A 12,723-nucleotide genomic window follows, 5' to 3' on the forward strand; every position below is an offset into this window, starting at 1 on the left:
ATAGACTGATGTCTTATGGGTTATGGTTGAAATAATTACCTGACACTCTGAGCCATTAAAAACCAGTTAATGAGTAGAGGGGGAGAAGGTGCTGGTGTGGACCTGGGCACAGTGGTGGCTGGGGGGATTCCTCTGTAGGAAACCAGCCTCAGGTTTGTTGCTTGTGGGATCCAAAGTAATTTTAAGCATGAGCTAAGTTAGGGAGATTGTTAAAAAGTTAATCTGGTGCAGGTCTGACCACAGTCTAGCCACTGTACTAGTTCTACACATGTCATTTTGTGAGGTTTTGCTCTGTATATGCTGAGTTTCTTCTTTTTAAATGGAGCTAATCAGAATTACGGAGTGGTTTAGGCTGGAAGGGACCTCAAAGATCATCGAGTTGCCAACAGTTAGAAGGTGCGTAATTTCCAGAGGAGAAAGACCTCATGCTCCAGGAGCATTGGCTGCTTCCGAGATACCACGTTCACTCATAAACCTTGACATGTTCTGTATGCTTTCGGTAAAAATGCCACGTTAGCTTTAGATCTGGTAACAGAGTGGAGTAGTTTAAGGGTGAAACAGATGAAAGCTTCTCCATCAGGAGAAATCCACTGACAGTCTTTGAGTATCCCGTTGGCCCGTGCTGTCTGTGGCTGTTGACATGTCTCGGTGGAAGAACCACTGGAAGCTCCTGTTGATGGGAGGTGAAAGATGAGCAGGGCCCATCGCAGGGAAGGACTAAAGCAGGTAAGGTGGGAAGGTGCTTGCTGATACCTAGTGAACGTTGGGTTTCTTCTGCTTGGGTTTGTGGTGTCCGGCTCACGGGTGGGTAAGACGGGGGCTGTACAGGTGTTCCTTCACAGGACTGCATGTAGTGGAGCACCCATCGCTTCATGGAAGGTGATGTCACTCAGATGGGTGTCAGTTTTTGTAGTAAGCCAGGCTCAAGCCTTGTGGTCTGGTTGGTAAGCATCCCTCCCCCCGCCCCGGTGATGTTTTACCCTGGCTGTAAGCCCTGTCCTTCTCCCCGCAGTGCTCCATGCCCGCCTGCGTCACCGCGTTCCACGTCACCTGCGCCTTCGATCACAACCTCGACATGCGGACTATTCTAGCAGACAACGACGAAGTGAAGTTCAAGTCTTTCTGCCTTGAGCACAGCACCGGTGCCACCAAGTTGCCCGAGGAGGCACGGACAGAGCCTGACCAAGCCCAGCTGGACTTGGAGAAGGTCACGCTGCGGAAGCAGAAGCTCCAGCAGCTGGAGGAGGACTTCTATGAACTCGTGAAGCCTTCGGAGGTGGCGGAGAACCTTGACTTAAGCGAATCGCTGGTGGATTTTGTCTACCAGTACTGGAAGTTGAAGAGGAAAGCAAATTCCAACAAACCACTGCTGACACCAAAAACGGATGAGGTGGACAACTTGGCCCAGCAAGAACAGGACGTTCTCTACCGACGCCTGAAGCTCTTCATGCACCTTAGGCAAGACCTGGAGAGGGTGAGTACAGCTTTTCCTTCAGTGGTGTAGCCATATGCTCCATCAGGGCTGCTTTAACGTGTGCTGCTGCATAGGGACAGCACAAGCCCTGTTCCCTCTTGCCTCAGTTCGACTTCCCTGGCAGTTGTGTCCCTTCATCTAGAGTGTAATTTGGAAGAATAAAGTATGTGTCATCACTGCCAAAACACCAGCACTGATGAAATAGGTTAGTGGCAGTCTCAGCTGGGGTTCAAAAGAGCAAATATCTGCGGGGAGTGGTGCATCAGTGGGGCTGAGTGGCTGGGAGGCAGATGATGCTGCCACTTATACCCACTGTTTGTTAGTAGTCTTGTTGTCCTGTGCTGCCCCTTGGATGCTTTCCAGCAGCAAGGCACAGGAACACTTCATTGGTTACTTGTATTAAATATCAAAGGTGGGTGAGTGGCAGGAGTGAGCTGCAGGGCCAGTGGGACTGGGCATTCCCTGCTCCGCCGCAGCCGAAAGTGGGTCGGTTCCTCAGGGAGCCACCGGCAGATCTGTGTCGGAGGATGCAGCCGGAGGATGCAGCTGGAGGATGCAGGCACCCGCTGCTCCCCACGGCACGGAGCATCCTTGCACAGGGGAGGGATCAGCTGCCTCCACAACAGCTTTTTTGGGGAGAACAAAACGTTGGTGGAGCCGCAGTACCAAAGTGGTGCCGTAGCCCCCAGGGCTGTGCTTGCTGCCACACTGCCTGCCTGCGGATTTGGCTGTCGTGACTGCACAGAGGGAAGGAGCAGGCAGGAGCAGGGAAGGGGCAGAGAGGCTGGAGAGGAGGAGGGGTGATGAAAGCGAGAGGCAGCGAGGGGAGAAAACACAGGGGAAGAAGCACAGCACCTGGAATGAGATGTCAGAGAGCATCCAGGGAAAGGGATGGGAGTGTAGTGCTGCTGGTGGCGAGGGGACGTGGACACGGCACAGGGGAGCGGTGGGACAGGGACAGGCAGGGGTAGATTTAGATCGGATGTAAGGAGAAAATTTTTCACAGAGAGGGTGGTGAGGCACTGGGACAGGTTGCCCAGAGAAACTGTGGATGCCCCATCCCTGGAAGTGTTCAGGGCCAGGCTGGATGAGGCTTGGAGCAACCTGGTCTAGTGGAAAGTGTCCCTGCCCATGGCAGGGGATTTGGAACTGGATGATCTTTAAGGTCCCTTCCAACCCAAACCATTGTATGATATGATTGATACATACTCTGTGAGGGCAGAACTGCTGAGCCTGGCATGCAAGGGCCGAAGTCCCTTTTCCTCCTGCGCTTCAAATCTAAGCTCTGCCTGGTCCCCCCTCTCCTATTCCTGCCTGAGGGGTGAATTCATGGCCCCTGCTTGGGTCTGCTCCTGACAACCCACCCAGGGTGCAAAAGCAATAAGGGCTCAGGAGGTCTCTGGGAGCAGACAAGGAAGGAGAAAAGCAGGAAAACAGCATTACTTTGATCCAGTGAAGGTGGTGCCCCCATGCCCTGAGTAAAGGGTTAGGGTCTGCAGGGGACATGCTGCTCCCTGGGAGCTGAACGTGGTGGTGATGCTGCCCCTTAGGTGACCTGTCCCTGTGTATCCCTGAACCCGTCTCCAAGCTGCTGTGGGTCTGCGGCATAATTTAACCCATGAGGAGAAAGGCAGTGCGGATGAGCCCTGTGCTTATGTCCAGGCAGGTTCCAGCTCTGGACCAGCCCATCCTGGTCCCCCAGTGCAGTTCCCCGGATGGGTCTTGGAGCCTGAGACCCTTCTCCTGTGTAAAAGCGAGTGGATTTCAAGCTATTGGTCTCTTTTTCGTGGCACTGTCGGCCTTCATCACTGCGTACATCATCACCATCACTCTGTCCCTCCTTTGCTCCTCTCTTTGCTGCACCGTTTCCATCCCTGTGTTGGGCTGGGCTGGGTCTCCGGCACCGTGCTGTAGGCAACAGGCCACAGCGGCTGGATCTGAGGGCGAGTTCAACTCACCTTTTTCCTCTCACCTGCTTCTCTGTGTTGCAAATCTAATCCAGGCTGCTCCACCTCCCTCGGCTTCCACTTGCTCCCAGCCACAGGGAACCACCGTGCATCTCTGGGTACCACACTTTGCTCCAGGAGCTGCCTGATTCAAAGACACAGCACGGCAGCTCCTCTTTGATTTCTTTGTGTCAAAACTAGGCGTTTTACCAGATTTCTCATTATCCAGAGTTGCCTACGGGCTTGGTGGGTCATTCCCCATCGGCGTTCAATCCCTGCCTAGCAACTCCCTGCCAGCTTTCACTGCCTGGCTCAGGAAGAGCTGTTTGTTTGCTCTTCTTCCAAGAGGGGGAACAATAAACACTGGTCGGATCAAAGTCCAGTGCTCAGATGGGTGATAGGGGTTTAAATCCCACTGCTGCCAGCACACCCCAGGTGTCTGATCCTGTCTGTCAGCGCCGCTCACAGCTGCCCCGTCTCACTTGCAGTCAGGCATCACATCACATAGGGGTTGGAGAAGAGCGGCCCAGAGAGGTGGCTTTCAGAGGGTGTCCACGAGGCATCATGTTGCTATTTTAGTGTTTTCAGCAATTAATCTGGCAGGAACGGTTGTGATTTTGGGGCTGATGATGGTATCTGGATCCAAGAGTTGGGGAGGCAGAAGCAGCAGGGAGGATGATGCGGGGACAGCCAGGATGATGGTGTTTCCCTCTGCCATCTCTTAACCACTGTCATTTCTGCACTTCACAGTGCCAGCAAATTACAGGTATTGCCTGGAAATCCTAATACAGTTCTCCCGTCTTCTTTTTGGCCTTTTTTAACCCACTTTTTTTTAAGCTTTTTCCAAGGACCGATTGTTTAAATTAGCTTTAACAAAAAGCTCTAGTTTCCAGGCCTTCCTACCAGCATCGAAGCTTGGCTTGGGGAAGCAGCGCTGGGTGGTGTTTAGCCATATAAGTGTGTGTAAATACCAGCAGTCTCTAAGCAGACTACAAGTAATACTTTCTTCCAGGAATATGAAATCATAGGGAAGAGATACCGCCAAACACTTTGAGATGCAGGTTGCCAGAGGCAGTTGTTTTCCTCATAAAGAAATTTTAGTTTAATGTTTTCTCCAATCCAGAACAAAAAGAGAGAACATGGTAAAATATACAGCATATAGCTTGCTGCTTTACATTTTCTAGGGGATTCAGCACAAAAGAAGAGCAGCTTTTTTCTCCTCTATTCCTCAGTGTTTCCAAATTGTCCTTAGGTAAGGCCGAGGCTGTTAGGAGATGGCCACGGTCATCCTGCTGCCTTCACAGCCTTTGGTGGGACGATGTCCTGGCTTGCTCCGTCACTGTGAGAGACTCCCCTACGTGCGGCATCCTACCTGGACCCCTGCGTGGGGAGGGCTGGCACCTGGGTATGCCCCAGCCCCTCCCTGGGCAGGATGGTCCCAGCTGGCTGCTGCCCCGAGGGCTGGGAGCAGTGGTGGCTGAGCTGTCCCTCCTGCCGGGGCGGGGGCTGCTGGAGCTGTGTTTGGGCTCTGGTTTGGGGTGGGTGCCTCAGGCACGTCAGCAGGTATCTGCGAGGCTTTGCAGGGATTCTTGGTGCTACAAGATGTGCAGTTGGGGTAAGTCACACCGTGTCTCTGGGGATACTGGGCTTCCTTATGGCTTTTGTATGACCAGTGCACGTGCTGGAGTAGCCGGCCAGTCCTGCTTGCTGCCCACGGGGTCTGGGCTGTCGGAGCCAGAACAGAGACATTGAGGCTTTGAACCATTCACTGCGTGGATTTTCCCATATATGTGACACAGTTTGGATCAAGAGCCCTCAGCTCTAGTCCCGGCGCATCAAAGGAGCCCTGGTAGGAGTTTGGTGCTGCACAGATGATGGTGGGATGAAGAGGACCGAATCCCAGGGAGCAGGGATTTCCCTGGGCAGCAGAAGCAGGACACAGCTCGAGGGGACCTGCTGCAACCATTCCTAAACACAGTTTCTTGTCTTTCTGTAGGTTAGAAATCTCTGTTACATGGTGACGAGACGGGAGAAGATGAAACACACCATTTGTAAACTCCAGGAGCAGATCTTCCATCTCCAGATGAAGCTTATTGAGAAGGACCTTTACCCAGGTCAGTACTGCTTCCCAGAGCTTGTTCTCGCAGATGCTGTCCCTGCCGTCCTCTGAAGCCAAAGACTGGTGCCCAAGCCTCAGCCCCCACCCCAAGGAAACCAGAGGTTCCCCCTCCCCTGCAGTGTTATTTAAACACGGTTCGTATGTTGTTGCCTCTTTGCACATCTCTGGTTTTGTTCAGAAATGCACAATAAAGCCATACCCTGGGTGACTGGAGTTTCGGAGCTCCTTGTTTTCACAGATCCCTTCTCAATCTTCCTCTCCACGGGAATCGGCCAGCAAGGCCAAGCGTTTGGGTAGATGGTGGTGCTAAGGCAGCGTTCTGGTGACTTTGGGTGACGTCTTCCTTTCGGTGGAGATGGCACATCCTGGGAACGGGGCTGCTGACGCTGATCCATGGCAGCTGGCTCCCTGGCACGGGCAGCAGCCCTCACTTTGGACTCTTTGCAGATGCCTTTGGCTCTGCCGAAGGTTAAGCTGCCGCTGGGATGTCTGTCGCTCCGGGAGACCAGCTCCTTTAGCTGTGGTCAGCTGCAGTTCTCTCTTCCACATACCTGCTAGTGGAGAACGTCATGTTGCTGCATGCAAAGCCTCTGGCACCTCTTATTAAGGATCTGAATTAAAGCTGGTTTCCTTCTGTCCTAATTTTTTTTACCCTTTTGCACAAGCAGTGCCAGAGCCCACAGCTCCTGCTCCCTCCTCCTTTCCCTTCGGTGGCAGCGCAGACCGAACCCGTGGCTTCAGAACGGTTTTTCCAGCAGCAGCATCTGGCGCGTTGGCAGACTGCTCCGACGGTTGTTGTGTTTGTGGCTTTGGAGTTTGCGTTTGAAGCCATCACGTGGTTGGGTTTTCTTCAGGAACTGGCTGGGCTGAGCCTTCCTTGACAAAAGTTTCCCTTGATTGAAGGTTTGGAGGCTGAGAAATGTGTATGTTGAGATGGTTGTGACTCAGAGCCTGGGCAAATTCCTCTCGGGGGCAAGAACCAGGCGACAGCGGCAGCCCAGGGTGTGCTCTGGGGAGATGTGGGTCCTGCAAATCCATCCTCCCTGAACCAGTGATACGGGTTGCCAGCCTGGGCACACACGAAACAGTGTTCCCGGCAGTTCTCACCAACGGGAGACCCCGCGTTGCGTAGCCCAAGAGCCATTCCCTGGCACGGGGGGATGCTGCTGGGCTGGGCGAGGCGGGAAGTCCAGCTTGGGAGTACCACGTGGATGAATGACTAGAGCAACAGACTCGGGTCCTGAAGGCAGATGCCGTGCGTGGTTTGGCTCTGCGGGTTTTGGGGGATCACAGGGGACCTCGTGGTGCTCTTCAGTTCAGCTGGTTGAACCCGATTTAGCGTTGGCAGCTCTCGGAAGGAGATGGGCGTGGGATAGTTTGCCAAGAAGGCTTTCTGAGCTCAGCCCCCTTGCAAACAGGACATCAGATGGCTGGAAATGCCCCTTGGGACCTGTGTTCCCCAAAATGCTTTGGGGATTCTGGCCTCTGGTGCATATCCAACCCTCTCTCTAATACAGGGGGGGCTGGGGCAGCTGGTCCGGGGACCCTTGCCGCTGAGGTGGGATGCTGGTAGGCGAGGGGGAGCTGTGTCGGGGCTCTGCCGCTTGCATTTCGGGGTGTCTGCAGCGTGCGGGCACTGTGCAATTGCCTTTCCTGAAATGTTACGTGTGTGCTCAGGGAAAAGCACAATTCCCATTACTGTGATGCTTGTTGTGCTGAAAGGTGAGTGAGCAGAGACAAAGCAGCAGCGAGAGGGTGACCGGGGCACAATGGGTGTGCAGGCTGTGGGGTTGCTGCATGCATTTTGATGCAAAGCTTCTCTCCTGTCCCAAACGGTTGGCATTTCCCAATTCATTTTCCACTCTGAACTGACCAAACCAAGCTGCTACTCTCTCTGGGAATGGGCTTTTTGGTTGAGCCTGAGCAGGGGCTGCTGTGCCTCTGGGAGCTGGCTCCCGCGAATCGCTGCTGCTGGGAAGAGGGCTCAGGTACAGGAATTTGGTCCTGGGTTCCCCAGGTGGTTTGGGCACCTGGGTCCTTCCCATGTCAAGGGGACTTTAGGGACCCGAGCGTCTTTCAGCATTGGTGCGTGGGTTCCCCTGAGCTTGGGAGGAGCTCTCGAGAAAGCAGTTTGGGGCTTATCTTCTGCTTCAGCTCCTAGCTGCCCCATCCCAGTTCCATCCCAAACACGCACCAGGTAGATCCCAGTCCTACCAGGCTCTCCCAGCACCCACACATTTGCCAAGTGTGCTTGATGCCAGTTGGATACTTGGAGCTAAAGATTCTCAGCACCCGGCAGGACCAAGGCTGTAGGTAACTCACTGCTGCATTTGGCACCATTACGACGTGCTGACTGGTTTGAAACTGGGGGGGAATGGTTCCTGTAGCATCCCCTCCACACGGCTCCCAACCAGACTGCTCCGTGTGCCTGGGGTTTCTTGGAGAAAGAAAAAAGTCTGCGTTATTTTGCCTGGATGAGGCCGGTTTTTAAGTGCTGTTACAGTAGTCATCGATTGAAATCTGCTGGGGTTATTCCAAAGATGGTTTTGGCATAAAGGGTTTTTTGGAATGGCTCCCACATAAAATTCAAAACTGGAGGGGTTTATTTTTCCCGCTGACAAATGATCATTTAAGGAGGAGATTTTTAGTAAAATTGTGAGAACTGCCCATGTAAAACAAACCCACCTCTCTCCCCTATATTTTTCTTGCGTGGAGTGGAAAGTAAACACTGTCTGGCTTTGAAACACGGCTACTATTTTGACAGGTTCCTCTTCAAAAAGTACTGCTCGGGTTTCTCTTTAGCCCCATTGTGCTGTCTAAACAAAGTTTGATTTTTTTTATTTTGTGAGCGAAGTGAAAAATGCGTCTGCGTTTCTCAGTTAATTGGCAGGAACGTAGCAAATACCAGTTTTGCTTTTGCTTGTCTTTCAGCGAGTCCTTCGGTCAGGAGGGGTTCCTGGCTTGGCAGTCCCGGGACTGTAAATCCTCTGTTAATCCAGACTCGGGCAGGTGCAACGCGAATTCCCTCCGCTGCTCGCCCAGTACATTTCCACTGCCGCAGCACGGGGGGAGCAGAGGCTATTCCCTCCGACCCATCCGGTCGGCAGCCTCTCCGCGAAGGCTGTCTGTAATTCTGCCACTGCCCGACACATTTGGTTCTCACTGCCATTGCTCTGTTACCCCTTGTCCTCTCACTACCTGCCCTTGTAAAAAGTCCCCCCTCCAGCATTGAGTGACCCAGCAGAGTAAGTAAAAACTGTTGGAGCATCTCGCTTGGCAGTACAAGTTGTACTTTTATGGGGTATTTGTCCTGTTTACCCAAGAGGAATAAATCCAATAGAAGTTCAAAGCCATTTAGGAAATACTGATTTTTAGCTGAATGTCTCCATAGCTAAGAGTTATATCCCTGGCTTTCCGTAGGCAGAGCTGGTCATCTTTCCTACTCCATTTACTTATGTTCAATACACTGCTTAAGTTTTATAGCTCTGGGGTTTTTTCACCCCTGCACAGTGTGAGGGCGAGTAGTTACTGTCACTGAAAGGTCAAATCAAATCAAGGTCTGCTTTAAAACGCTGCCGGTACCATTGCTGTCGAACGGGCTTTGCAGCTGAATCCCTCCAGGAGACGCTCTCGTCAGTGATGGGTGACACAGCGCTGGGTTAGGAGGTCCCTGTGTCTCCGGGAAGGGATCTGAGCAGGGTTTGGGGTTACTCCCTTCTGCTGCTCCCGCAGATCCCCACCCCAAAGCCCCAGTCCAGGAGGGCACGTCGGTGGCTGTAGGGTCTTCAGTGAGTCTCCTACCCTCAGTGGGACTACTCCTGCAGCCACGCTGACTTCATGGCTGACGCCCAAACCTCTTTTTTATATAACCTATGGGATTCATGTTTTTTTAAACTATAGGGACTTTATCCTATAGTTGGCCAAAAAGTGGCTGCTGTTCTCCCTTTGGCTTGGAGTTGTTTGCAGGTCTGGTCCAGGTCTCCGTCGCAGGGATGTGCCCCGGGGGAACTTGCTCACCACAGCATCCCTGATGCCTCGTCTCACACGGAGTTTTCCTTTTTTTCTAAAAAATGCCAGAACAAACTGGGAAGAAGACAAAGGGTAAGAAAAGTGACCCGAGAAGGAAAGGAAGAGATGGTAGAAAAAATAGTCCTGAGAAGAAAGAGAAAAGGAAATCTGTCAGCGAAACTGTATTGGGACAACTGGGTAAGTCTGATTTTATGGGTGCAGAGTTGACCTGTGCCGCTGGAGGCTCCCTGTTTTGGGGAGCAGGGTTAAGAGTCCCAGCCCCCGAAACCTCCTGCACGTCCCAGTTTTACCCGAGGCCGTGGGAGCCTCTTCCATCTCTCCGCCATCAGCCCGAATTACTGAGGTCCTACGGGACAGATGGCATCGGAGATGTGGTCCCAGGCAGGACAAGGGGTGTAAAATCCCCCCCACAGCCCCAGGGCTTGCGCCCGGATTGGGAGAGCATGTTACAACGCCTGTGATGTGCTGCTGAAGAGTGAATTTGCTTTCCAGTGGTAAAATCAGACTTACCCACCCCACGGAAGGGCTAATCCCTCGTATCCTCTGCGCTGTGCACCGATGGTGAATACAGCGCGTGGGCTGTGCGTTTTCATGGCACACACCGTCCAGGACCGTGCGGTCGTGCTGGTTGTGCCGGCGGTCCAGGAGCATCCCGGAGGCAGGCACAAAGTGCGGCCAGTCTCCTGAATTCACTCGAGGGGCGAGGAGATGCAGGCTGGCTCTGCAGGTGCTTCACCCACCTCCAGCTCATCCGCATCAGCTACCACTCGGCAGCAGATGGGGCTGGGAGAGGGGAAGTTAAAAAAACAGCACAAAAAGGTCTTTTTTGACAAGATCCTTGACAACTGTGTTTTTACACGGAATTGGGGTTTTGTTTGACTTTCTCCAGCGCTGTTGCCTCTGCCAGCATGCGGGGCAGTAGGTGATGAGTTCACGTGTGCTCAGCTGCTCTATAGGTGCACAGGGGTGCACTGGTCCCGTGGGGCTCTTGGACAGTCCAGGAGTGCTATAAAACCCACCGGGGGGGTGTGGGGTGGTGTACAGTGCATTTCTGTCGGGGGTCTGGACCACCCTGCCTTGCTCTGCTTTGCCCATTGCTCACCAAACTGCTGCTTTCTGTTCATCTCAAAGATGTTGGGTTTTAGGTGGGAACCCCTTTGGAAACGGGGCTTTTGTGCTCATCCTGTCTCTGCACTGTTCTCTGCTAAAGAAACTTTGGATTTTCTAGGGAAAATTCCCTCAAATGATGGAGGGCTGGGGTGTCTCTGAGAAAAGCTGCACTGCTGCGAGCTTGGGAAACGAGGCAGCCAACCCCAGGTTTCACCAGGGTCTTGTAACCTCCTGATTTTAAGGGCTTGAAGCATCACTGGGGGCTGCAGGTGACAGAGAAGGGTGGGAGGAAGGCGAGTTTGGCAGCACCCTTGCCAGCAACACCTTGGGCTGCTCCATGTCTGGGTACCACGTGATGCCCTGGGTGCATCCCTATCCTGCTTCCCCTCCCTTGCATTGGCCTGCTGCCAGGGTGGGGGGCTGCCTTCTCAAAAAGGATGATTGTGACCTTCCACCTCCGAGGGGATATCCGACCTGACTGAGCGCCCAGTGTATCACACAGGGTGTTGTGTTTGTCCCCGCTGCAGTGGTCGCTCATCCAGGCAGCGTGGAGGTGCGAGGTGACACCCCGTGTCGCTGCTCATGGGGAGGGGGATGCTGAGCTGTCAGCGAGACCGGCAAACGTTGCGGGGGTCAGTCACCCTGCCCGTGCCGCTGCTCTTGCCCTCTTCTGTTGCTGGGCTGACTGCTTTAAAAGGAAAGCTCTTACCTGAACCTGGAAATCAAACCTGATTTTTCCTTCATCCATAAAACCAGCTCTGATGTTGAACCCACCCCTGGGATTCTGCTACAGGGATTAAAACTGCATGTGCTTGTGCAGGTATGCGCCTTTCCAGTTGCTAATTGGACCCCACAATGCTCCCCTTGCTCTCAGAGGTAATTATTAGGAAGTTTTTCAGCTTTTTTCCATTCCAGGCTGTCATCTCTGTTCCTTTTCTTCAGTTTTCACCCCTCTTGTGTATTTGGAGATGTTCTCAGACCTGCCTCCCTCCCGGCCTTTGCACGCAGATTTAGCACTGGTCCCGTCACCCCACGGACTACCCTGGCACGGGTGGTGTCTGGGATTTTGGCAGCACGTGGTTCCCCAGGAGAACCTGTCACCCCTCACCTGGGCACAAGTCCCGCTCTGGGAGCAGTTGCCAAATGTTTAGGCTCATGCCTGGGCTGGTGGTCCTGCTGCCGCTGCATGGGAGTGTGTTTTCCACCCATGCCGGGGTGGGTTGGGGCTCGACATCTTCGCTGCAGAAGGACGGGTAGGTTCATGGAGTGCTGGTTGTGGGGGACCACGCAGGTTGTTGGGCTGACACCTCTGTGGACCCCAAATTCCACATCAGTGCTGGAGTAAACCCTCTTCTGTGCCCTGATACGGTGCATTATGGTTGACTTTTTGAGGGTTGCTCCGGTCCCGGGGGGTTTTGGTGAAGTCAGTGGTGGTGTCAGAGGGCAGCGTGGCTTTTTCTGGCTTCTGAGACAATCTTCCCCTTTTTTGTGCATTTTTCCAGGCTTATCCACCTCCTTCCCCATCGACGGGACCTTCTTCAACAGCTGGTTGGCACAGTCGGTCCAGATCACGGCCGAGAACATGGCGATGAGCGAGTGGTCCCTCAACAATGCCCACCACGAGGACAGCACCCCCGGCCTCTCCGAGGAGCTCCTCCAGGACGAGGAGACCTTGCTGAGCTTCATGATGGACCACTCCCTCCGGTCCCCGTTCAAGCAGAGCGAGGCCGCAAAGAAAGTGAAAAGCAAAACGAGAACGAACACTAAGAAAAAGCTGCCCAGGAGCAGCCCCCCCGCCTTGGGTGGGAGCCACCCGGAGAGCTCTGAGCCCTGGACTAACAACGCCAGTGACTTGTCGGATGATGCCACCAAGCCCTTCGCTCCCGATTCCAGACCGAGCAAGTCGGAGAAAGGGCCGGTGAAGCTTCCCGCCGACCGCAAAGGGACGGGCGAGGCGAAAAAGGCGGCCAAGAAGGGCTCTGTCCCCAAAGCCGGCGAGTCTCACCCCCCGGCCGGGGCGAGGGGCTGCGTGGGCGAGGAGGAGG

At 53.8% G+C, this 12,723-nt stretch overlaps 1 protein-coding gene across 1 annotated transcript in view; it reads left to right on the forward strand.

Moving 5' to 3' along the window:
• The window catches only part of JADE2 (jade family PHD finger 2), a gene marked incomplete at its 5' end in the record, with an annotated part of 54,150 nt that overhangs the window by 41,094 nt on the left and 333 nt on the right, over nt 1–12,723 (forward strand). Inside the window, 5 exon segments of the mRNA XM_010153928.1 lie at nt 1,013–1,474; nt 5,417–5,534; nt 9,617–9,745; nt 12,181–12,719; nt 12,721–12,723. The exon segment at nt 12,721–12,723 is cut by the window's right edge and continues 333 nt beyond it. Coding sequence (XP_010152230.1) covers nt 1,013–1,474; nt 5,417–5,534; nt 9,617–9,745; nt 12,181–12,719; nt 12,721–12,723 — 1,251 coding nt within the window.

Source organism: Eurypyga helias, unplaced genomic scaffold (assembly GCF_000690775.1).
Source record: "Eurypyga helias isolate BGI_N326 unplaced genomic scaffold, ASM69077v1 scaffold8236, whole genome shotgun sequence".
Taxonomy (NCBI): Eukaryota; Metazoa; Chordata; class Aves; order Eurypygiformes; family Eurypygidae; genus Eurypyga; species Eurypyga helias.